General features: G+C 35.3%; 1 protein-coding gene and 1 long non-coding RNA gene across 20 annotated transcripts; both read left to right on the top strand.

Annotated features, from left to right (window-relative positions):
- The first annotated feature begins 9,500 nt into the window (after positions 1 to 9,500).
- LOC141611000 (uncharacterized) lies at positions 9,501 to 15,577 on the top strand. 5 transcript variants are annotated; one of them, XR_012528475.1, is made up of 10 exons: positions 9,501 to 9,707; positions 9,792 to 9,926; positions 10,274 to 10,370; positions 10,498 to 10,566; positions 11,186 to 11,377; positions 12,105 to 12,314; positions 12,691 to 12,792; positions 13,023 to 13,065; positions 14,181 to 14,248; positions 15,036 to 15,577. It is a non-coding gene; the product is annotated as an uncharacterized LOC141611000 (long non-coding RNA). The 5 variants fall into 5 exon arrangements; XR_012528478.1 differs by lacking the exon at positions 9,501 to 9,707 and having other exon boundaries at positions 9,715 to 9,926; positions 11,186 to 11,351; XR_012528474.1 differs by lacking the exon at positions 9,501 to 9,707 and having other exon boundaries at positions 9,715 to 9,926.
- A 2,814-nt stretch (positions 15,578 to 18,391) lies between these two features.
- On the top strand, positions 18,392 to 24,091 carry LOC141610998 (putative disease resistance protein RGA1). Of its 15 annotated transcripts, none has more exons than XM_074429385.1 (4): positions 18,640 to 22,949; positions 23,043 to 23,274; positions 23,594 to 23,625; positions 23,738 to 24,091. In XM_074429385.1, the coding sequence occupies exon 1, from the start codon at positions 19,183 to 19,185 to the stop codon at positions 22,564 to 22,566; it is 3,384 nt and encodes a 1,127-aa protein (XP_074285486.1). In that variant the 5' UTR covers positions 18,640 to 19,182; the 3' UTR covers positions 22,567 to 22,949; positions 23,043 to 23,274; positions 23,594 to 23,625; positions 23,738 to 24,091. The 15 variants fall into 15 exon arrangements, with proteins under 15 accessions (XP_074285489.1, XP_074285488.1, XP_074285487.1 ...); XM_074429384.1 differs by having other exon boundaries at positions 23,594 to 23,647; XM_074429382.1 differs by having other exon boundaries at positions 23,043 to 23,334.
- Positions 24,092 to 25,801: the final 1,710 nt, after the last annotated feature.

The raw sequence follows: 25,801 nt of genomic DNA, 5'->3' as shown, positions 1-25,801 counted from the left end.
GTCGTATTCTTGTAGAAATGCCATAATACCATCGTATGTGCTTGACATGCATTTTCGCCCTGCTTGTGCTGTTCTGGCAAGCACGGGTTTGACCTACTTGTACTATTCTGGCAAGTACGATTTTGGCCTACTTGTGCTGTTCTGGCAAGTACGACTTTTGGCCACTTGTGCTGTTCTGGCAAGTGAGTCTTATCTTAGTCTTTCCGCCACTTTCGTGTTGTTATGGCGATTGGGGTACTCGGTCTCCTTAGTAGTCGAGTCTTGGGTGCGTGTTGTGCTGGCGCACGTCGAATCAGGATGTACACCCGGGAATCTGCAGATTTAGACTAGGACCGTATTATTATTGTAGTCCTACCCGGGGAAATTATAGTCTAAGAGTGATAAATGTCTTGCATTATTTGGATGGTTACTTTGGTCATATCTCCTTGAAATACGTGCTCGTGGCTAAGTGGTTGTGTCTGTTTCCTTGTCTTTCTTCTCCATTTATTTTATTGTTGCTTATGCCTTACTTACTTGTTTATTCCATCATTTCTTTTATCCTTGTTGGTTTAAACACGTATGATCCCATGTTTAGTTATAAGTCGATTCACTCATAACTTATCTAATATGATTATTTGTTCATGTTCTTTGTTATGTTCGTTTTGACATAATGTGGCTGGGAGAACCCTGAGTTACTCCCCACTGACTTTGGCTTTCATGTTTACATGAATGACAGGTTTGTGAAGATGCATTGGTGGGGTTTAGACGTGTGAGCTAGCGAGCACCTTGGACTAGTAGTCGGTTTAGTAGAATTGCTTAGACTCACCTTTTATCATTTGTCATTCGAGGGATATATTTTCCCTCACCTTGACTATCACGTTTGTATAATTAATTCCTTATTTCCGCAACCTTTATTTGTGTATTGGATTTTAATGAACCCGCGCTTTAGATTTTTAAAAGTTTCAAAAATTTCCTAATTTCCGCTTCATTTTATAAGTTATATTTTCCGCTTTAACGCGGGGGTTCACATTTTATGTCCGTAGGCCATAATTTTGTGAAACGTGGAATTAATATCGACCCCTCTTGTAGACTTTGTTCCAAGGACTAGATACATTTGGAATCTATGGAACACTTATTTAGGGACTGTGAGGTCGCCAGAAGGCTTTGGGCTTCTACAGAACTAAGGATAAGGGTTGACAAGGGAGTGAATTTGACCCTGGGACAATAGATCATAAATTGGGTCAACTACCTAGGCAATTTGCAGGATGCTGAGTTGCGCATTGTGCGTTTCATGTCAACGATTTGGATGCTATGGAATGTGAGGAATAAAGTGGTCTTTAAAGGATAACAATTCCACCCTATTATGTTTATGAAGTTATGGGAGCAATTAGTTGGGACTGCGGACCAGGTGATTGCTAATGGCAAAAACTTACAGAAGAATGAATCCAAGGGTGATGGTGCGTTGGAGGAAGAACGCATGCTGAGGGTTCGGGAGAGTAAGCCCATCCATGTGGTTGATTCTTTGAGTAATTGCGAGTGCTTACAGATTATGGTGGATGCTGGATGGAAATCTAGGGATAAAGCGGGGACTGGGTGGGTTGTGATAACAGCTACTGGAGACATCCTTTTTCAAGCAGGAAAAGTGCTGAAGGCTGAAACTCCTTTACAGGCGGAAGCTCTGGGAATTCGGGAAGTTCTTTTGTGGGCATTGAAGCACAAGCTATGTCATCTGAAAGTTTCTACGGATTGTCTCTCTATTGTTGCGTCTTTGGCTGAGATTGAGAAACCCAACCATCTCATTAAAGCGATCCTTAATGTTATCCTTTCTCTCTCTTCTTCCTTTTATTGTTTATCTTTTAGTTATGTACCTAGGTTATGTAATAAGATTGCTCATGGCCTTGCCTGTAAGGCCATGATTAATTAGGCGTACCTTTCTTTACCGCTGTCAAAAAAAAAAAAAAATTTCTTGAAAAACACATTCTTAATCAACCCCGAGTGATCAACGAATTTGTGATTGATGTTAGATTTGGAGATGGTTGTTTTTGAGCAAGGATCCTCTTCATTTCCTTCTCTCCATTTCTTGTCCATTTTCCCTCACATTCATATATTATATTATTATTCCTCATTTATCTCATCAATTACTTGTACCATTAGATCATTTTAAAATATAATTCGGACCGTTAAAAGGAAATGGAGAGTAGAAGAATTGGAGAGGATGTGTGTTGGGTTGTTTTTGCTTCCCTCTATTAGACAATGAATCGTTTAATAAATACCTTTATAAGTTCAAATGTTCAATGAGTATATTTAAGCCAAGGGTTATACTCTCTCTTATTCTAGATAAGTGTCATTATTGAGAGATGACATAAAAATTAAGTGTGTTTAAATTAGATAAGGTAAAATATTATGGTGGGGTGAGGAGAGGGAATGTATTATTGTGGGAGCAAGGTGATTAAAATAAGTATTGTTATGGGTGAGTTGATTAAAATAAGTATAAATTTTACTAAATAAGAAAAGTGAATACTATTGTGAATAGATGAATAAGGAGAGAAGGATAGTTATTTAGCCTAAGATGGAGTATAAAAGAGAAGTATTTAAACGATCTTTTAATTTTTTGGATTAAAAGTGCTTAAAGAATATAATCACCTGACCATATAAAAACCTACCTAATTTTACTTTATTTATTGTAAAAATTAAAATGATAACTATTAGTATGAGAGAGGTTTTACTAACATTAATAAGAGACCCTCCCCTTTAAGAATTTGTGATAAAGAACATATCGGTGCAAATTTGCAAGAGTTTAAAAACTAGTTAAGATTTAAAATTGCAAAAGTGGTAACTAACCCCTTAATTCTGTTAGGCCCTTAGGTTTCATTTGTAGCAATCAAGCCCCGTAACTTTAGTCGAAAGTGAAATTAAATCATATACTCCCTCACAGTCACTATAATGTTCCCACTTTCTCGAAACGGATTATACAACTAATGTTCTCATTTCTTTTTTTTGGTAATTTTTACTCTTATTTTATTCATTCATCTCTCCTATCACCAAACCCCACACAACTCTTTTACTCATATTTTATTACTTTTCTTTATGTTTAGGCCCCACAATTCTTTATTTAACTACTAATAATTCATCTCTCTCTCCTATCACCAACCTCACACAACTCTTTTACTCATATTTTAATATTTTTCCTTAAGTATTGTGTCCATATCAAATTGGAACAATATAGTGACTGGAAGGGAGTATATTATAGGGTTATTTGTTAGGAATAATCCATCCTATATTCCTCTGTAAGGCCTGCTTAAATCACTCAATGCTTTTAAGTAATCTGAATTTAATCCTTTTTATCCCCTCCCTTCCCAGAACAAACTCACATCATTTTTTTACCCGTTGTAGAAGGTCACCTTTTCCTCCTTCATTTAACTCCCACATCTGACCCATTCTAGGACAAACACTGCTCTGTGGTGAACGAAGAAGATAAGGAGTGGAGTTGGTAAAGTTTAATGGCGGTCTGGTAGGTTTATGGTGAATTAGCGCGCGTTGAAGTGAGTTTGGAGCTGGTGGTCAGAGGGAGTCAGCGCCGAGGAGTGGTGGTAAGAGGAAGGACCACCGACGGAGGAGTAATGAACAGAGGGAGAAAAGGATAATTTTTTTTTTTTTGAATTAGGGTAAAAATTAAGATGTCTTAACCCTTAAGAACATAAGGGTAACATGTTGTTTAGGTTACCAGTCACTCTAGTGTGTTCTAAGAAAGAATGAAGGATTAAATTCATTTTAGTTAAAAGATAAAATAATTTAAGCAGACCCTCAATAAAATGGACGCTTCCTCTGAAATAACCCTATATTGTATGGTTTTTCATGAATATTTCACCAAAATTTATTTTATAACCCAATTAATCAACACAAAATCTCATTGAAGACGGGCGATATCCGTCATAAGTTTGTGACGGATACCGTTTTCTCTCACAAAATGTCCATTGAGAGGTGAGTGAGAAACACATGGGGGTGCCCCACCTTGTCCCCTCTCTCTTTTTGTGAGAGGTCACAAGTCAAGACTAGCTGATTAATCAAATATAGAAGTTAGTTTTTTTTTATAGCATATACTACTTGCTCATTTCTTCCCCTTCCATTTTGTACAAGAAATAAGAAAATGATTTTAGACGACACAAAATACTCTACCCCACATGCAAATGAATTTGGACCACAAACACCTTTCTAAAAAAGAAAAAAAAGGGAAGAAAATCTAACTACCATGAAAAATGAAATAGGGAAGAAATGAACGACTAGGAGGAAGTAATATATATTGTAATAATGACTTAACGAGTACTTCTAATAATTTAACGATTATTGGTTGGATTGACTTATAACGCTACTCATCTATTGTAATAATGACTTAACGAGTACTTCTAATAATTTAACGATTATTGGTTGGATTGACTTATAACGCTACTCATCTATTGTAATCTGATGTAAATCTTTTTTAACGATCATATTTTTATTTTGTTTATTGTAGTCCGATGTAAATCTATTAGCGGGTAAAAATGGTTACAAAAAAATCCCCAGTAAAAGATTATACATCCGATGTACTACCACCATTTTTATAGTTTTCGAGCATTATAATATAGTTTTCGAGTTTTGTTTCAAAGTATTGAATTTTGTCCGGCCACGTAACGGTCACATTCAATTCCATTAATTGCCCTCATTAACATACTAATAAATCACTATTAATTTGTTATTAAAATGTGATTTAATCCTCCTTATAACTCCCATATGTGGATATATATAAGTTGAGGAAATTGATGTGAATGGGATGTATCGTACACACAAAAATACACATACAAACATACTTTTCTAGTTGCTAAGTCCACCCTCAATATGGGACTTGGGATTTGGGGCGTGGACATATTCCGGGACTCTAGTAGCCGCCGGAGGTACGAATATATGGTAGTGGGCAGTTAGCGAGCACAACGATCCGATCACTTCCGCATAAAGGTTAGTCCTTGTTATCCTACAGTGGTATCAGAGAGAATGTGTTTTGCTACTGTCCCTCCATTTCATCTCTAGTCTTTGTAGATACGGAGTACAATTTGTTTTTTTTTTTATATATTCTGTCAAATGCATCAAAATGGGATTAGAAATTATTTATTGTTTCATTTTATCTCATTGACTATTAGATAATGACAAAAAGGCATACCAGTAGTAATTTGTTTCCTATTGATGTTTAGAGTTGAGACCCACCCTTTGTCCTTTTTTTCCTATCTCCAGTCACTTGTTTATGGGTAGTTGGGTATACAATCGGATTAAACTGTTGTATTTCCCTTCCTGATAAATGATAATGGTCTATGTGACTGTTGTCTTGATCCTCTAAACAAATGTGCTTTCTGTGTGAAGGCATGAATTATGGGTATTATACTTTGTGTATTATACAAATTCAACAAAATCCAATTAGTTCCTGTTCTTTGGTCAGTGTGGCCAAATTCAGTATCCTGGCAAACCGTGCTTTCGAAGCCGGTTTCAGCCAAATACGTCATCCTTTGTGTGAGTGTTGACGAATAGGGTAACGACACGCAACCGTAAAGATCGTTTATCGATCTCTACTCCGATAGCTTAACGTTACGCCGTTGACCATGAGTTCTCCAACTCAGTTGTGGTTTCTGAAATAACATCTCAAGCCAGATCTTTGTTTTGAGTCCGTTGCACTCGGATCTACGGTCGGCGCGTGTGTGTCACGCTCCGATGTATGAACTTTGCGACTGCAAACGATAGGCACGTGGGCTTCTCGTCATGCTCCTCTGTTTACTTTCACTACTGTCGGTGTGCATTGGTCGCATACTCGCATGCTGAAGTCGAGGCGATGAGACGCCACGGTGCAGCCAGTCATTTGTTGGCTGGAGATATTGCCTAAAGTCGTTAGAGGTGTGGTGGTGGTGGTAAGTCCGTTACCATTAGTCATCCTCTCCTTTGTGACGAGTATTGAGAACGCGCCTGAACCAATTTGATGACGATTGACCATATATGTGTGCGAGTCTGTTGCAATTGAATCCTAAAACGGCGGTGCGTGTACGTCACACATTCAAATCGGGATCGTGATTCGAGTCGCTCCTTCCTCAGACCCGTGAAATTCTACACTGTGAATAAGTTTCCTTTTGTAGAGATATATGTTTGTCAATTGTGAACTTGGTTGTCTTCTTCTTTGTGAAGAACGGAGGAAGGCAATATTGTCAGTTTGTATTTGGATTTAATTGTAAAGGAGAACAGGAAAGGCAAAGGGGTACTTTGGAATTTGGATACTCCGATCAATGCAAATGTGTTTCTATGTTCACGCCATCGAACTTGATTTATGAGCATTTTTAATTTGTTTCATACTCCGTATAACTTACGTGAGTAATTTAAATATTGTATGAATATGTTTCATACGAGTATGATATATGAGCGTTAATCATATAAATGTGTTTTATATGTATAATTTAACTTCTTAGTGAAGTTAATTATATCCAAAATTTTATGAGTATGTCTCATAAATTTATTTTACGTGTAGATGATAAATATCTATATGATATTTTATAAGTTACGTGAAATTTATCCTTGTATGTAAATTTTGTACGTCTTAGTGACATTTTTTTTTTTGAGCAATTGGCTAGAAAAATTTATGAGTATAAGAAATACTAATTTTCGACTCCGTGTTCGATTTGTATATGCTACTCATAATTATGTGGTATATCGTATTTTATAAGATAGAGTTAAAATTTACGAATTCGTTTCGTTTATTTTGTCTTGTGAAAATTGTGTAATTTTGTATTACATAAAAAAAATAATATCTTATTGACATTTGTTGTTCATGAGATTTTATAACTTACATACAAGGTGTATATCTTTGTGATATAATAGTTATCGTAAATTTGTTTTACGAAAAGATGTATATCTTTGTGATACAATAGCTTGTGACGGATATGTCATGTCTTCAATGAGAATTTGTGTTTGTGATATACTTGGACATGTAAATTCGTTTTACATCTAAGACCCCGTTATGTCTTAGTGAAATGTGATATCATGTAAATTTGGTTTTTACATGAGAGATGAGAAATTTGAATACATATTAGTTGCGTATCAATAACTCATTAAAATTATCATATGTGTTATGGTCAAGTTTTAATTAATTTTAACGACGTGCAAATTTATTTTGCATAGTGTTTGTCTAATATCTAAGTGATATTATTGTACATGCTAATTTGTTTAGCGGTATTTATAAGGGTGAATGGCTAATTTGTTTAGCTGTTTATTAGAGGATAATGATTTCGTTTCATTTAATCTTAAGAGTTAATTAAATCGTTGAAATTCCTCGTTTATGGCGTTTGTGATGATTATGAGCTTAGCGAAATTTTCGAACGAACAATATAAATGAAGGATTTTTAATAATTTAATTGGAATTGTGCCTTAATCCATATACTTGTGTTTGACAACAAGTGTTTTTGGTGATTTGTTCACCATATATAGTGATGCGGTTTGAACTTTGATCACTAGAGTTATAAGATTTAGTATCTTATTAATAATCACGATTTGAGAAATTGTGATCACTATTATATTGTCGAGGTTAAATATCTTTCTAATGAGTAGGATAATGAGAATTTGTTTTTTTTTTCTTTATCAGTATTTGTTCAAATATAGTAAACTTTATGCATGCAAAATTGTGTTCTTTTGTATGTAGACATATTAACTAGTTTTGAGACATGTCTTACAGCTTGTGTAGCGTGAGACTAATGTGTAAGTCATATCCATTTTGACGTAGGGTACAAGATTGTGTGTCTTGCCCGGAGTATTTGAGGATTGTCACCGTGTTTTATTTATCATATGTGAAATGATTTTTAAACACGCGATTGGCTGACGTAAGAGTTTATTTTTCCCATGGCGATTTGTTTGCCATGGGATTAGAAAAAATAGAACACTCTTAATGGGTCATAGTCAATACACTCAATCCTTCATAAAAGTCTCAAAATTTATCGAGACGGGAAAAGAGTGCCTTTTGGCGCTAATATCTCCCGTTACGATTGTTAATGGTCTAAGTTTTTTTTCTTACTATGAGTACAAATATGTGGTATTGTTTAATATGTCTGACTTAGTGTCGGCGAGAGAATAGTAAGGAGATACTATAAATTTGGTTCATGTTAGTTTCGAGCCAAATGACATCCTTCTCCATCAAATTCGAGTTATATGTTTGTTTCTTGCATCCAATGTTAATTCTTGTCCTTTGTGGATTTAGAAACGGAGCGAGAATTTTTATAACTTGTTGTTTAATCCATTGTTTATTGATGGATAATTCAAAGAGGCTTTGTGCTACTTTGATTTGTTAATTCTCTACGCACTTGGAGTGCGTGGTTATTTTTCAATAACTAGTTTATTGAAAATCACAGATTCTACTTATTAGACCTCTTGTTAATAGTTCGTTATGGCTATGTGTTTGGTCATAATATATATGTTCACCGCATTATTTTTTATTCATCTCTTTGATTACATTTTCATATATGTTCATTGTCTCTAATTTTTGTATTTCAATCTATTTTTATTTTAATTGTGGGTAGTTAAATGTTAAGGAGCATCATGAGACCGTTGTTTTTTCCTCTTCTTTTGAGATGACTCACGCAATGGATTTTGTATCCATTATTTTGTCATTTTATATAGTGTTTGACATGTTCAAGCAAGTTATGATAAAAGTGAAAACCAACTTTGACTTTAGAGTTAGAACTCTTAGTAAATGCGTTGGTTGTGAATAACTCTTTGATATGTTCAAAGTGTAAATGAAGAGAAAAATATATGTGCGTTGATCTTACAATTCCTAATTGATATGACAAGAGGTTGTTTTTAGTTAAGGAATTGTACGTCACTTGACATGGCTAAGTGAAGTCTAACGCTGATCAAGTTTTCCTTTCTTTTGGTTTAAAGGAGGATTTCTTAAATATGTTTTAAGGAAATTTTGTTCGCTCCAAATAAGTTTTGGATAGTAGATTGATGTTTTATGCTTTAACATTTTGTCAAACTTTGTGTTTTAGTGACCCGCAATATTATTTATTCACTAGGATGTGTTTCTAAGTGTTTGGAGAAAGGTAGTAGACATATGTATTGTATTTGTCACAATACAGAACTATCTCTTGGTGAGTGGGAGAATTTTTTGTGAACCCGTTGAGACACCAAGAATAGTTTTAACTTCTCTCTATGTTTTGGATAGTGGGAGTAGTTCCATGATCCAAGGTAAAGATGAGAGTTTGTCTACTAATGAGCAAATATTAACTTGTGTGTCAAGTGTTTTGCTCATTGTGGAGGATAGTGGGAGTTGTTCCTTCTATTCGTTTTTTGAACCACTTTTAGTAAGTGGGAGATATCACTTTTAGTAAGTGAGTTTTTTTTTTCGCCAAGTAATAAAGAATGGATTGTTATTATGAGAGTAGATAGACAATGTGACAATGAATGATACGGTTATGACAATAAGGTTTAAGATTATTTTGAGATATCTACCTACCTTATTCTAAATGTCCCCAAGCCTATTTACTATTCATATGAACAGTTTAATACGACGCTCCCTAATGTCGTTTTGGCGCAGGTTTTGTTTTCCATAGGAGTGGCCAACTTATTTGGGCTGTTGTTTGCTGGGCCTTCATACACACGCATGAAATTTGGCCTGGCCTTCTCATTGCCATCTACCTACCTTATCCTAATTTCCTTGGCCTTCATCCTCACGCGTATGTCGTAACTCCATCTACTTCACCTTTAGTCTTTCCCTCTTCCTCAGCCACAACTTTATCTTTCTCTCTTTCTTTTCACAGCTGCACCTTCTCCCTCCTTTGTTTCCTTTTCTCATCTCTTTCTCAGCCACACCTTTTCCTACTTCAACTTTAGTCTACGATCAATTTTGGAGGTCTTAACGGCTGCTCTACCAGCGATGATAAGAGCTGACAGCGGTAATTTGTTTTGTATTTTTGTATTTATATTTATATTTATTATTAAGACAGTTTGCTTTGTAAATCTTTGATAATTCCATAACATTGTGTTATGTCTCACCCTTTGATTCTTTGCTTGGCATAAATTAAACTGATCTCATATCTATCTTGATCAGTTTAATTTAATTGTTAGAGTTTATATTTCATCCTTTGATTCATCCTCGTTGAGGAGTGAGCCGACAGCGATTAGGATGGGGAGGGTGGATGATGAGAATAGGTCGGAGGATGATAAGGAAGTTTGTGGGAGTGACGATATGATGATTGTGGCTAGGCACAAGGATTTGAAATAGATTGTCGGAGTTTTGCAGGATTATTTTGATAAGGTCGCCGCTGCTGGTGATCCGGTTTCAGAAACGAATGAAATCGGTTGTGCGCATTTTGATCGGAGTTTTAGGCAGCTTAAGAGTATGTGTTTTAGTTGTCAATTCGTTTTTTGTTGATTAATTGTTGTTTGGTGTTAACGCTGGATGTTTCCACTTTCCAAATCAGCTGCCAAATTTTGAATTTTTAAACTTCAGAATAATGTGAACAGGTCGGCATTTCTACTATAGCTGGTTTCAATTGGAAACGAAATGAGAGAAATAGATCAGCTGAAAATGACGTGAGTTACTACCATTGTCTTTTGTTACATACTCTTCACTTCAAAATTCGTATTTTTGTCACAGTTTCTTAATGAATACTTTGTTGGCTTAAATTAAGCTTATGGTACTGAAATTATGGTTCTTTAGGTCTATTTACCTTTGTTTTGATTTTTTTTTTTTTGGCCTTTAGTTTTTGACGATTATGAATTGCTTGTTTTTTGTCGAAGACATTGAGCTCAACTTGCTAAAACTAGGGTTCCAGATGTCTAAGCACCTTTTCTTTAAATTTTGTTAAGGGTTTTAGTTTTGGAAGTTTTTAATCAGAATATTTGATTGTAAAAATCGAGTTCAAGTCCATGAAAGTAGAGTTACTTATGTTTATGGCTTTGTTGGGTGAACTTAATTTAGGTGTTAATAGTTGACTTGCATGATCACACGATAAATATAATGTTGAGATGATATATTATTATTCACGAATTTGTTTAAGAAGGACATGTATGTTTTCAATTGAGGTGCCCCATTTCAATACAGTGAAGGTTTAGCCCTCTAATTGTTTTAAATCCCCGCTTTCGATTGCTTTGTATTTTGTGTCTTTCATAGTTTTTTTATTTTTCTCTCCATCTCTCTTAATAAAAGCAGGTGAAATAAAGAGGGAAGAAGCAAAAGAAAGTAGGGAATTAATGGGAAGGAGAAAGCTGAGCTAAAGAGGAAAAAGATTATCGTGAATCTTAAAAGCTTCTTCGAGATGATGTTGCTGCCATTTTGGTTGTTTCTCTCTTTTGGACCATCTTTACCTTATCTAATGGTAATTTCATTAGCCAGGCCTCTGAGGTACTTTCTGTTTTGATCAATGCCTCTTGTTTATGGTGTTTTAAGTGTAAAGTTTGGTAATTTGGTTGGTTTATGTTATTTTGGGGTTTTTAAAATTTTCTTTTTGTATCAATGACAATAGTTGATCAATCAAAAGTTTGGATTTTTACATTTTGTACTCTTAATTTCATCAACTGGGTAGTTTATAGTTTTTAGAACTCTTCGATACAATAGCTCGTGCAACACAAGAATGAAACCTGTGAGAAATGAAGGCTGAGGTGTTGCACAAGCAGCTTGTTTGTACCTTTTTACTTTGCATTCTCTTAATCTCTTTGTTTTTGTTTTTAGAAGTAGAGTCATGCTTTGTGTAATCTAATGATTTATTTGCCCATTAAAATGTTATTTGATTGCTGATTTGTGAGAGGATAAGGAGTTCAATGGTGATTCTTTATAACATTAGGAGTTTAGGACCTTTGGAAATTAATTCATCCGATGAATGAAATTAATTCCCCTTTCATTCTCCATTGCTTCCTTCATATAAATTCCAGACTGCGTTTTTGAAAGCCAGTGTAAAAATCCCAATAACACTTCTCTTCTAGCTAAATGTGTTATAATATGAAATTGGTTGACGTTCGTTTTACCCTAGGTTTGTAATTTGATTTAATTTCCTACTGCAATGCTTTTTATTTAAGTTGTTGTGGTCTTATGAATGACTGTCTCATTAACATGTATTCTCATATGGACACAGTTTCCTCTTGTGACGATGTCGTGGTATAATTGTAGTCACAACAACCTCTCGCACAACATTGCTAGGCATTAGAAAACTGACGAGGCCAAAGCTATTGATGTCAAACTTCATATTCAGATAAGTAAGGCTAAGACTCTCGTGGGGTTGGACAAAAAGGATTTGATGAGGGAACTACCAAAATTTATTTACGACAAGGAGAAGGCCTTGGAGGTAAATGATTTCTTCTATATAAACTCATTTCTTTTTATGAACATGAATTAAGGTGTTTCTTAGTTTCGGTTATTTGAAAAATACGCACCTTCTCAATATATGCAACAATAAATTGAAAAGAATAAGTCCATAGTCCTGAAGTATTGCACTTGATGTCAGCAAAAAGGAATAGACATCTAGCATTGTGGCATTCTCATTTCCTCTGAAATTAAACATAGTCAACTCATATATGTAACGTGCGGGTTATGTAAATAGTAGACACAAACAACAAATTATTTACAGTTATTCTATCTTTCTGGTATATTTGGGTAAGGTGAGTGCTATTACTGATTCAAACTATTGGAAGTAAAACTTATCATATTTGGTTAATTTACAGGCAGTAAGGCCTGTCGGAATATCAGTACAGTAAAAAAAGGCACAAGCTGCATCCTTAGGGAAACCCCTGCAGAATGAAAGCAGTAAAAACAACTGCGGAAAGGTCAGTCCACAATTCTATTTTAGGATCTTGCCCCCCTTTTCACAAGTGCCTCAAGTAAACTAGAGACCATAATCTCAAACTAACATTTGATACTCTAACTTTAAGGTCGTTACTGCTTTAGAAGAAAATTCATGTTTTCTTTTTACCCTTTATGATTATGATACAACTTAGTTATGCTGGAAAGTGTGATTATATCCTTGATTATTTACATCACACAAACTCATTTGCAGAGAGTGGGGAGACAATGTCACCTTGCAAGTAGACGCATATCGAGTAAGTAACTTCTTGCTCTTGTTTTGTATATTTATTTATTGCCGGGGTACTGGTTATTGTTTGAGAAATTGTGAATCATTATCAAGTTAAAAAAAGTTAGCAAAGACACTACTCCCGTCGTTTGAGTTTACAAGACTCATTTTTAGGTGATTCGAAGTGCTGAAAATCGTGGAAAATTTGAGTTTTATTGTGTCGGTTGAATACAAGGAGTTAGGGATAGCTTGTTGTAGGCGAATGATAATCCTCATTGATGATTCTGATTTTAGTTTGAGATGATTGCGATTAAGAGTGAAAAGTTTACAAGTTTGATAATCAAGTGCAAATTATTATAAGAGTGCTCTTACAAGCGTACTCTTGGTTGAGTGCTCTTACAATTGTACTCTTGGTTAGTTCTTTGTTAGAGGAACTTCTTATGCTCCTGAACTAATTATAGGTGGATTCAATTTAGAGATCCAGGGGGCTCTTTATCTGATTTATGTACTTTTAAAGCTAATAAGATGCTCATAGAGGGATTTATTGACGATGTTGGACTAATTATATTTATATAGTAATATTTTTCAAATGAGGCATTTTATCACTTATGTGCCATTTATAATTCCAAGATTGTTGTCTCATTTTCTACTTTATTAGGAAAGATTAAAGGAATAGTGGTAAAATAACAACCCCTCCCCTTGAGTTAAAAGAGAATAGGATAATGTTATTTTGGATGAGGAAGTTGACGTCGGAGGAGAAGGAGGTTTGGGGTTGGGATTGGAGGAGGAGGAAGATGAGGAGGGGCAAGTTGAGGTTGTAAAGGATGAGGCTGGAGGAGGAGGAGGAGACGGAGGTTGAGCTTTGAGTTTGAGGTTAAGGTTGAGGTTGGAGGAGGTTGAAATCGTTGGTAATGGCGTTTCAGTTACATAATAAAGAGATTTTTAAGTAGTTAGATTTGGGAGACCAACTAGAGATTTTTAAGTAGTTAGATTTGGGAGACCGACTGTCATCATTTTATGTTAGCAACAAACAAAATCGTTGGTAATCTGTGTTCGGATGTGCAACTTTATACTATTTACTTCTACTGAAGAGATTAAACATAAATTATTTATTTTGATGAATTGAATTATTTTGTATTTCAGCTTATCAAGGAGATAATATATCGGAATCACTCATGTTATAGTTGACAGATCTAGCTTCTATGCAACAGGTATGTTATGGCTTTCATATGCTTGAGCAAGTTTTATGCATTACTTTTGAGCAAACTGAGATGGATTCACCTATACCGTGCTCTTTTTTTTTGTTTACAACTTTCTAGAATGTGACAGTTGTCGCTTGGTGGGTGTAGATTATAGAATAAATGAGGAAATTCTCAAAAGAAATTCCTTAGACGTTCTTTTACAAGCTTGTTGGCTTCTACCTTGTTATTCCCATGTCACATTCAGGCTCTTCTCATTCCTTTTTCTGCTCGACGATGCCTTAGGAAATGAGGATGACGTACATTCAGGAAATTGTTCGGGAAAGGATAGGAGTTATCTTGTGTAGCAAATAAAATTTAAAAACATTCAAGCTTTTAGTCATTATGAGCGTAATTAGGATTTTCCCTTCTAGACATAGATCATTGGCAAGAATACTAGCATGAAGAACAACCGGAGAGTAGTTACAGGCTTACATCTATGACTCTCTTAGAGTTGTAGATCTTGTGGCAGCTAACAGAAATATCTTGTCGCAGCTAACAGAGATGTGGATATTATTGCAGCCGGTAGTTATAGTTTTTTGTTTCTTTGATTCTGTTTTAGGTTTTTGATTATTTTCAGACTATGTTTTTTTGTTTCTTTTGAGCAAATTGAAGTTATGGAAACAAAAGATCTACATATCATTTTCTTAACTAATGTTTTGGAATTTAATGCTGCATAACTTATTGACATTTCTTTCCGTGATAAGAAGTAATAATCCTGCTACATACTCCGTACTTAATACTATAATATTTTATGCAGTGATTAATTTAAGTGTTCAACCCACTTGGAATTCGATTTGCTTTAAAGTCAGCACAAGGTAGACCATTCATCATTTGTGAAGAACCGCTCCATCCGTGTGATCCACAAAATATCCATCCACTATATTTCATACCACCAACAGTCCAACTCCCCAAAATAATGCATTCAAAATGGCTTCGACAAATCAAGTTGTTGCTTGCGGTGAGGACAAGGCAACATTCACCCACAACCTACAACTGACAGCAGCGGTACCAACTAAAGCGATGCAATTGCACCACGTTTGAAATTAAATTAATATTAGATCGGGTTACTTGTAGTGTGTGTAATCACTGATATCTTTTGAGTTGGAACATGCCTCTATTATACTATGTATGCTGGATTTTGTCAATCGTGGTGTATTTTTTTGGATTATTGGTAAGTTTGTACAATTTAGGTGGCAAAGGAAACACCATTAGCTGCTTAACTTGAACCGAAACAATTTTACAAAATCACTTTGTTGTAAAACGGTGTTATAATAAATTGTTGTAAGAATAATTTGACCTTTCTTAAATATTCGCACTTTCGGTAATTAAAAATTAATAACTTTTTAAGTTCTCAAAACCGAAGTCCAATACATCGGTTTCTATATCTTGGGGTATCGCGCGCACTGCGCGCGATACAACAACTAGTGTTCTCAAATGTTGGGATTTGTTCCCATTTCTTCTAAGCTTTGATTATCTATTTGGATTTTGTTTTCAAATGGATGTAAAGACTATTTTCTCGTATCAAGTTGCTCGAGAAAAGCCTATATGCATAGATTGTTCAATTGAGTTTGTCTCAAATGATTAATATGATAGATATTTGTGTACTTCAAGCTTATTCATATGTTGAATGATTTATATTTATTTTAAATTTCATAAATCATTTGTGTGATGATTTAATTGGAATGGTAAAATAGTTTTGGATATGTCAAAATTATATAAGAGAATAAATTTCTCTTTGTTAATGGGTGACATATTGGTATTTAGAAGAAAAATAAAGTTTTTATGTCTAAACCTATGCTCAAAAGTAAGAAACAATTAAGTATTATTTCTTATTTCGGTGTAGTTGGCATTTTGATGTGTACCTTGTTTAGTACATGGTTGAACGTCAATTTGTGATTGATAAGTATTTGTTACCTAATCAATCTTCTACACGTAAAATGATATGTAATCAAATGACTTTCACTTTTTCCTTTGTGGTAAGAGTAAATTAGTTATTGTGTAAGTAAGATTAACTAACAAGATGGTTGGCACATTATTTCATAAGACGTGTTCTTAATTAGTTCATGTGTTGAGCTAATTGTGCGAAACAATCAACTTAAGTTTTAATCTTGTTGAGTTGTGGATGTGTTTGATGATGGACATTTTTTGGATAAAGATTTTGTATCTTTTGGAAATGTTCATATGCATTTGTTGCATGATGAGGCACAAAAGATATCACCAAGTTTATAGATTGCCTAATCACATGGGTAATCGCCTTGACACTTGTGTAGTGGGCAGGGGCGTCTCGAATAATTCGGAGGCCCCGTGCAAAATGAAAACGGAGGCTCTCAAAATTTGAGAAAATAAATAAAAATGGTGGTTATGGCAAGGCTCGAACTCGGGTGGCTTGGACAATTGAAACATGTATTCACCAATGTGTTACCACACTTTTGTTAATATACATGGAGATTATTATGTATATATGACTAATGTTTTCATACTTTATACGAACACGAGGCCCAAAAATTTGGAGGCCCAGTTCGCGCGCTCAGCACGCACTTGGTCATAGCCGCCCCTGGTAGTGGGCAAGATGAGACTGAGTCACGTTAACACTTAGTGAGTGTTAGATAAAGATTATCTTTGCACATGAGTTGTATGGGAAAGATATTGACTCGTTATATAGTCGCCTTAGTAAGTCTAAGATGAGACTTTTGTAGTCGAAGTATGAGAAGACACCCTATTTTCATACTAAAGCTTTGAACCGAATCACAAGTGTCAGATTGGATATTGTGTATATCAATCTAGTGACTTGGGTTAGATACTTGAGTAGTATCTAGACTTATGATTCGCACGACATAGAAGCGTGATATGCCCATTGTAGTGGGAGTTATGTTGTGACACATATATCATACTATGTGTGTTAGTAAGTCGACCGTTAGGAGTGACAAATGATTCCCTACTTTGTCATTGTGTGATCCTATGGACTGTGTTGTCCAACTTTGTTCGATGCCCTTTGACTTGGAGCTATGATATGAAGTTAATTCTTGATGTTGCTACTTTAATATGAATTCTAAGGACCTAAAAGATTAAGGTTCAATGAATCATGTTAGGAAAGCAGTTAAGTTGAGATGGATTATTATTAGTGTCTAAGGAATGATCAATTCAACTTCACCATAATTTCCTGGCCAGGGGTTATATTGTGTATATAACTAATATGATTATGATAGCATATAGGGATTGTGTATGCTAACGGTGATGTTAGAATGATTTGGGGTATTGATAATGTGAAAGTGTTATGTTAGTTTTGATGGTAACTTAATATAACATTACTTTGTTACGTTTTAGTCGCACACCTCATTTCCCGTATGAAGCATAAGAGATTGTTTAATAGAGTATTGTGTTGTGATAAATTTGACTGTGTGATCAAATTGGTACATTTCTCTATCTTTGTGAATGAGAAATAAAGTTCACTTGGTTGTGTACAAGGTGGTGTATTACCTTGGATTAGTGGCCAAGTGGGAGCATTAACTCGGTTGTGTGGCCGAGTGGGAGTACTGAATTTTGTCCGGCCACGTAACGGTCACATTCAATCCCATTAATTGCCCTCATTAACATACTAATAAATCACTATTAATTTGTTATTAAAATGTGATTTAATCCTCCTTATAACTCCCATATGTGGATATATATAAGTTGAGGAAATTGATGTGAATGGGATGTATCGTACACACAAAAATACACATACAAACATACTTTTCTAGTTGCTAAGTCCACCCTCAATATGGGACTTGGGATTTGGGGCGTGGACATATTCCGGGACTCTAGTAGCCGCCGGAGGTACGAATATATGGTAGTGGGCAGTTAGCGAGCACAACGATCCGATCACTTCCGCATAAAGGTTAGTCCTTGTTATCCTACACAAAGTTTCTGAGTTTTATTATAAAGTTTGTGATATAGCTAAAAAACATAACATATAAGCTAGTTAAATTTGAGTTTTGACGGCAAAAAGTTAAAGTGTAATTTATAAACTTTAAAAAACTCAGCAAAAAAAGACATAAGCTCAATAATAAATAAGATCTGAGGAACTACATCTGATGTATCTTCTATTTCACAAAAATCCCCGATAAATTTCTATAAAACCGCGTTGGACAACTGTTTGTGCACGATACGGAGTATTTGACACAAGATGCAAATTCAGAAGTGTTCTATGTATCCCAAAATACTCATCCCATATTCCCATCCAATTTTTCCCAATTTTTCGGAAACAGTAATAACCCCTCCTCCAACTACCTTAAGAAGACAATCAAGTATAGTCCAAAATCTGACGGTGGTTTGGAGTTGGAGCAGTTGGATGGTTGAAGCTTCGTTCAATGGTATTCTTATTCTTATTTTTACTCTTATACTAATCCTAACCGAAAGCTATTTGCTAGTTGATTAATTTGACGCGGAGTTGCGTTATTCAACCGAGTAGCTACTTTAATTTAGTATTGATAGTATATTAGTATGTCACTTTTTTGAGCTTTGCTTAGTATTTTATACTTGTTTTAATTATTAATGATTAATGATTTATCCTAGTTCAAACTGATTGCTAGTTGATTAATTTGGTCCGATGTTACGCGTTATTTAACCGAGTAACTTGTTTAATACTCCGTATTCGGTATTGGGGTGTGATATACTGATATGTGATATTAGTGAGGTAAGTTGAAACCACCGGATTTCAAACCACGAGTTGGACATGATATTTGAGGTTGTTTACCATACTGTTTGTCAGTTTATGGAGATGATGTGCTCTAAACGCGTCTTTACTCGAATAATTGTGCTACTTAATTTAACTGTTTCTCTTTTACCTATTCATCTATCACAAATCTTGCATTAACAAACATCAAAAACATAAAAACTCTTGATATTTTTCAATTCCCACAATCATGGATCTGTCAACAACGTTGTCTGTAGTTCAAACTATACTTTCTGCAATCCAAACTTTGGGTCAGTTGCAATCAGTGTGTTCCATTTCTAACTGCAAATCCGAGCTTGGTGACCTCCAAAACACTGTCGAATATGTCAGAGCTGTTCTTATGGACGCTGATGCCAAGCAGGACTCTCTCAACTTCCAGGAGCAGAATTACGTCAAAGAGCTCAAAGATGCTGTTTACGATGCCGATGACGTGTTAGATGAATTCCTTACCCTTGCCAAGCAGAATCAACTGAGAAGCAACAAGGTGACTTCCTTTTTTTCTCGGTTTAAGCTTCTTACTCACAGACTCTCTAGCAAGGTCAAAACGGTTAATGATAAGTTAAACAAAATTGCCACTAAGAGTGATAAGTTTAGTTTTAAGGTTGACTATAAACCTATTAAATTTACCAAGGAGGAGACTTCTTCTTTTTTGTGTGATCAAATCATCGGGAGGGAGGAAGATGTGGAGAAGATTATAGGTCTGCTGTTGGGTTCTGATAATGTTGATCATCCACCTGTTTCTTTGCTTGCCATTGTGGGGATGGGGGGCTTGGGAAAAACCGCGCTTGCCCAACTTGTGTATAAGGATCCTAGGGTCAGTGAGGCATTCCAAATGAAGAAGTGGACTTGCATTGCTGATCAGGATCAAGAACGATGGAGCTTGAAAGGGTTTCTAGGGAAGGTGGTAGAAGGATCATCCATTGATAATAAAACGTCTTTGGAGGGGATACTTCATGAAGTTAATAAGCAATTGGAAGGTAAGAAATATTTGCTCGTGTTAGATGATGTGTGGACTGAAAGTTATGATGATTGGCAGAAGTTTGAAGGGTATTTGAAGGTAGGGGCAAGAGGGAGTTGGATAATTGTAACTACGCGCTCGAAAGAAACTGCCCGAATGATTGGAGGTGATCAAGTGCATGTGTTGCAAGGTTTGTCAGAGCCAGAGTCATGGCATTTGTTCGAAAGGATGGCGTTTCAAGCAGAAGAAAGAGATGATGAGTTAGTTAAACTTGGCAAAGAAATTGTTAAAAAGTGCACCGATGTTCCGCTTGCTATTAGAGTAGTTGGAAGTCTTCTGCGTGGTCAATCAAAGTCTAAGTGGCTATCATTTCACAACAAAGGGTTAGACTTTCTTAGTGAAAGTAATGATACCATGACGCGCATATTGAAGCTAAGTTACAATCAACTTAACCCTTCCTTGAAGGCTTGTTTTGCATACTGTGCTATCTTTCCCAAAGATTGGCAGATTAATAAACAAATGTTGATTCAGCTTTGGATGGCGCAAGGTTACATCAACTCTGATTGTTTGGGAGAGGAATACTTTCTTATATTGCTTCAAAGGTGTTTTTTTCAAGATATACGCGAGGATGATTTTGGGAGAATTGTGTTTTGTAAGATACATGATCTCTTGCATGATATTGCTGAAAAAGTAGCGGGAGAAGAGATTTGTAGGTTTAATTCTGATACTTCTAATGTGGGTAAAAGAGTTCGCCATCTCTCTTTTGTGAGTGAATCCTATGCACAACATATCTCCAATAACACTCATATTCGTACGTGCCTTTTTATTAAGGTTTATGAGGATGAGGAGAGTAGAGTGGACCAATTACTAGCAAGTAAATCAATACAGAAATGGACATGCTTAAGGTCGTTAGATTTGAGTAACTCACGGGCTGAAAGGTTACCAGAATCAATAGGTGAGTTGTTGCATCTAAGGAGTTTAGACCTGTCATCCAGTAGCAATCTAAAGGTTCTTCCCAAATCAATAACAAAGTTAGTTAATCTACAGACTTTACTATTATGTAATTGCACCAAGTTAAGACAATTGCCAGATGATGTGAGCAAGCTAGTTGATCTAAGCACCTTAAATGTTGATGGATGTGATGCGCTGAGTGGTATGCCGACAGGTATAAGTATGCTGACCTGTCTACACAATCTATGCAACTTTGTGGTGGGTGCGCGAGCACATTCAAGTTCAAAGCAATGTTTTAATGGGTTGGAAGACTTGCAACACCTGAATAAGTTAAAAGGGAGATTGAAGATTCAAATAACAGTACTTAAAGATGCAAAATTTGTGAAGGAAGAACATGGCGGGGGAGGCTATTTAAGGAGTAAGGAACACCTAGAGACTATTGTTATTAACTTTAAACACAAAGAAGACTATGGAAGTGGAGAGGAGTGTGGAATTAGGGAGTCTGACCAAGCATTGTTGGAAGAGATGCAGCCTCATCATCATGTCAAGGCATTGGAGTTGAATGGGTATCATGGTGAGACAATACCGAGGTGGCCAGGGAAGGGGGATAACTCGGCGTTGTTCGATTTCCCCAATCTTGTCACTTTGACGATTCGAAAGTGCAGTGAGCTTCTCTATCTGCCTTGGCAAATTGGGAAACTGCCCCATCTTAAAACCCTAGATATTTTAAAATCGTCGAACTTGGAGTATGTCCTGGATGCTGACTCAGAATCACTTGTCTCAGGTGAAGGATCATCTGTCTTTCCCAGCCTCGTTAACCTCAAGTTTTTTAGGTTGCCTAAGTTAAAAGGGTGGTGGCGGAGGTCAGAATCAGGGTCGCACAAGTTCAACCTTAATTACGGTCAGAGCAGCCGAGAAGCACATGTAGACTGGGTATCATCTTCCTGTTTTCCTCTACTAACGAGGGTTAGTGTACAATATTGCGAAAAGATGATGTTTGTCCCTTTATGTCAGCAACTTGAACATCTTCCGATATATGATTCCAGGAGAGATATGAAGTGCACACCTCATCATCAGTCGCTGGCGTCATATCCCAAATTGAAGATACTGGAATTCAACAACATGGAGTGGCTCAAATCAATGCCAATCGGGTATTTTCAGTTTCTTTCAGTTATATATATAGAGAGTGAGGCGAGAATGGAGAGCTTGGGAGAAGTAAGGGAGTTATTTCCGACCTCTTTATTGTCTTCCCTGCAAGAGTTGACCATGATAAGATGCCCTCGACTTAAGAGCGTGGGAGGATGGTTGGATCATCTTTCTGCCTTGGTGGGTTTGTATATAGTAGACTGTCCAAAAGTGGAGTTGGGTGGGATGTCATGGCATAGCCTTGCAGGTACCCTTCAATACTTGAAGTTGGATGGATTGGTAGAGATAGAGGAATTGCCAGAGGGGATACAGTACTGCACTTTTCTCAAATATCTTTACATTGGGAATTTGCCCAAACTGAAATCCTTGCCGAAATGGATGCCCAAACTCACGTCTCTCCATATACTCAAGCTTGTGCAGTTATCTGAGAGTTTAATGGAAAGATGCGAACAACCGAATGGGGAGGACTGGCCCCTCATCCGACACATCTCAATACTTCGAGTGTATTGGGAATACTGAATAGTCTTATCATATGAATCTAGTATAGTACGAGGAGTATATGATATTATTAAGTTAATAGCAAATAATAATGATAGGACTGGTTACGTGTTTACCATAGTAAATTCTGTGATTTTTTTTTTGAGAATATTTCTCAAGATGTAACATGTTCAAACATTCTACTTAGTTGGCTTAACATTTTGATGACATATTTAAATAAATGTGGCGGACTCAGAAACAAGTCACGGACCCACAGGTGAAGGATCGTCCTTCTTTCCCAGCCTCGATAAACTGAGTATTCAGATGTTGCCTAATAAGTTAAAAGGGTGGTGGTGGAGATCAGAATCAGGGTCGCACATTGTCAACCCTAATGTCGGTGGGAGTAGCGCAGAAGCACATGTAGAGTGCGTATCATCTCCCTGTTTTCCTCTTCTAAAGAATCTTCGTATTAGTGATAATATGATGTTTATGTGATGCTTATGATTTGTGTTGTTCAGGCAACAACTCAGTGACATTTATAAGGAGCTGATTATGGGCATGCTAAGCCAGGACACTCCTTCAGTGTCATTTGATTTAGTTTTCGACTGAGATTTTGAAATTTCCGAAGTTTTACATTTCTCACAACTGCAAGAATGGAAGCATTCATCAAATGGGATAACTTTCTTTGATTTGGTTTTCGACGAAGATTCTGAGATTTCTCACAGCTTCAACACTGGAAACATAGCTGAGGTTTACGCGAGCAATGCATTCATCTCTTACTGTCAATTCAGTACTACAATTATACTTTGAGTATGTTTCCTTAGAAACAATATTAGAATCTTAATTACCAGCAAATTATTACACTGCATTGCAGTCTTTTCCTCCAAAATGTTTGATTGGAGTATTGGGATAAATCACTCTTTTTTTTTTCTATGCTTATCTGCTGCAAATGGCAGAGCATTTTGCATTTGTGCTCTGAAATTGGAACCTGTTTCTTTAGTTATTGTGACCCTGTGTGTGATGTTATGGTTATATTGGCATATCGTTAAATTGCGCTGGTTTTGTGAAGGTGTCGAGGTTAAGGGAAGAGGGGCACGCCAGGTAAGCTTCAAGTGAGGGTAAGGTATTATCCACATTTCACAGGCACTAGAGAACATAGCAGAATTCTGACACAATCTGAATTTACGTGATGCTCGTGTTTTGTGCTCTTCAGGCTACTCTCAGTGACATTAAGAAGGATAAAGAGATTGTGGTTGTTCAAGTTAAAAACTAGTGACAAGAAGCTGGTTATGGCTACTGCTAAGCCAGGACACTCCTCAGCTGTCGTTTGATTTGGTTTTTCGACAAATATTTTGAGATTTCTCAAAGAATGGAAGCGTTCATCTTATGGGATACCTAGCTGTGATGACTGAACAATGTTGTTTCAAATATACATTGTGTATTTGTGTGCCTTTCGTTTTTATTTCTTCGGATTTGAGCTATAATTTAGAATATAGACTCTGACCCTGTTTGGTAAACAACGGATTAATATTAACAGAAGCAGATTTAGAAAGCAGATTTGACTAGCATAATGATTTAGCGGGTTTGTCTAGTGGATTTATTTAGCAGAACTGTTTTACAGGTGTTTGATAATTGACAGTTTTAGATTAACAGATTGTTTAGATCCTTTCTAAAATGACAAATAAGAATATGAATAAATTATTGGGTTTTTTTTGTAAAAAACTACCTTATATTTAGGGGTATTTGTAAAAAAACTATCTTATATTATTTTTCTTATTTTAGACTACCTTTGTTTTCTCATTTTTTGGTCAAAAACTACCTACGCTGAAAATATGGCGAGATTTGGTCGATTTAGTGACATTAACCTATCTCACATGACTTTCTTAACATCAAACAACAATGATCAACTGCTTCCAAACCAAAATTTAACTTCAGATAAGCAAAATTAATAAATTTCACATTTCAATAATAACTACAAACATCTACTAAAGTTTAGCGTAAGTACTTTATGACTTCCCAAAATCGGGCCTTAGTAAGATTTAAACATAAAAGAGTCATGTGAGATATGTTAAAGCCGGAAAATATACCAAATATGTCTAGATTCTTAGTGTAGGTAGTTATTGACCAAAAATAAAGAAAACAAAGGTAGTTGAAAACAAAAATAATAATATAAGGTAGTATTTTTACAAATACACCTAAATATAAGGAGTTTTTGACAAAAAACCCTAAATTATTTATTAAATATATAAAAGGATAAGAATATGAATAAATCCTCCTATATACTAAGAGAATAAAAAATCACAAACATTTTTCCTCCAAAAGAATCTGCTTAAATAAGGAAACAAGGCTTTCTTTTTATAAAATTATTATCTTCTAATTAACATATAGTTTTTTAATCACTATAATATTTTTTGAACTAAATTATATTCATTTAATTAAAATTAAATACAACTGGTATATAAATCTAATAATTTGTATATGAAAAACTTATAAATTGATATTATTAGTTTCGTATAAAAAACATTAACATGTACTTAATTAGTATAAAACAATTATGAACTGATATTATTAGTTTCGTGAAAACAAAATTCATTAAAACTATTTGAGAAAATTTCTTTTATACCTCTCACTAATATTATATTTAGCACATAACATTAAACTAAAAATACAGTTAATTTATGCAAATAATTTTATTAAAAGTCTCTCTTTATAAACCATATCTAGGAAATACTGTGCTATAGCACGGGACCTACACTAGTTATTTATTAAATATATAAAAGGAAGCTTAGTATTTTTTAGGGTTATTTCATAATAATAATCCATCATATTGGTGGTCTGCAATAATCACTCCATCCTATTAATAATCTCAATTAAATCCTACATAAGCACTATAAACCAAGTACTTGATTCATCCCTTGAAAATATTACACATAAACATCACATATACTAGCTAGGTGGTCCAAAAAATATCAAATAATCCAACATAAACTTAGAAAAATACCAGTTGGTTCGTTATTAGAAGGTATGGTGCTTAGGTTGGATTTAATTGAGATTATTGATAGGATGAAATGATTATTGCAGACCACCAATAGTATGGATTATTGTTATGAAATAACCCTATTTTTTAAGGGGGTAAATAAGACAATCTTTTTTCTTTCTATTCCGCTAACCCAATATTGTTGGTAAGAGCAGCGTATTGCAAAATCGCATATTAGACCCCAATATACTATTTCAATATGTCATTAACCAAACGCTCTAAACAACATATTCGTAAGTC

Source organism: Silene latifolia, chromosome 11 (genome assembly GCF_048544455.1).
Source record: "Silene latifolia isolate original U9 population chromosome 11, ASM4854445v1, whole genome shotgun sequence".
Classification (NCBI taxonomy): Eukaryota; Viridiplantae; Streptophyta; class Magnoliopsida; order Caryophyllales; family Caryophyllaceae; genus Silene; species Silene latifolia.
The sequence above is the reverse complement of the archived record's forward strand: the minus strand, read 5'-3'. Positions and strand labels throughout refer to the sequence as shown.

Excerpts from the sequence above, each read along its gene's own strand:
- LOC141610998 (XM_074429385.1), top strand. The coding sequence starts at position 19,183 with ATGGATCTGTCAACAACGTTGTCTGTAGTTCAAACTATACTTTCTGCA.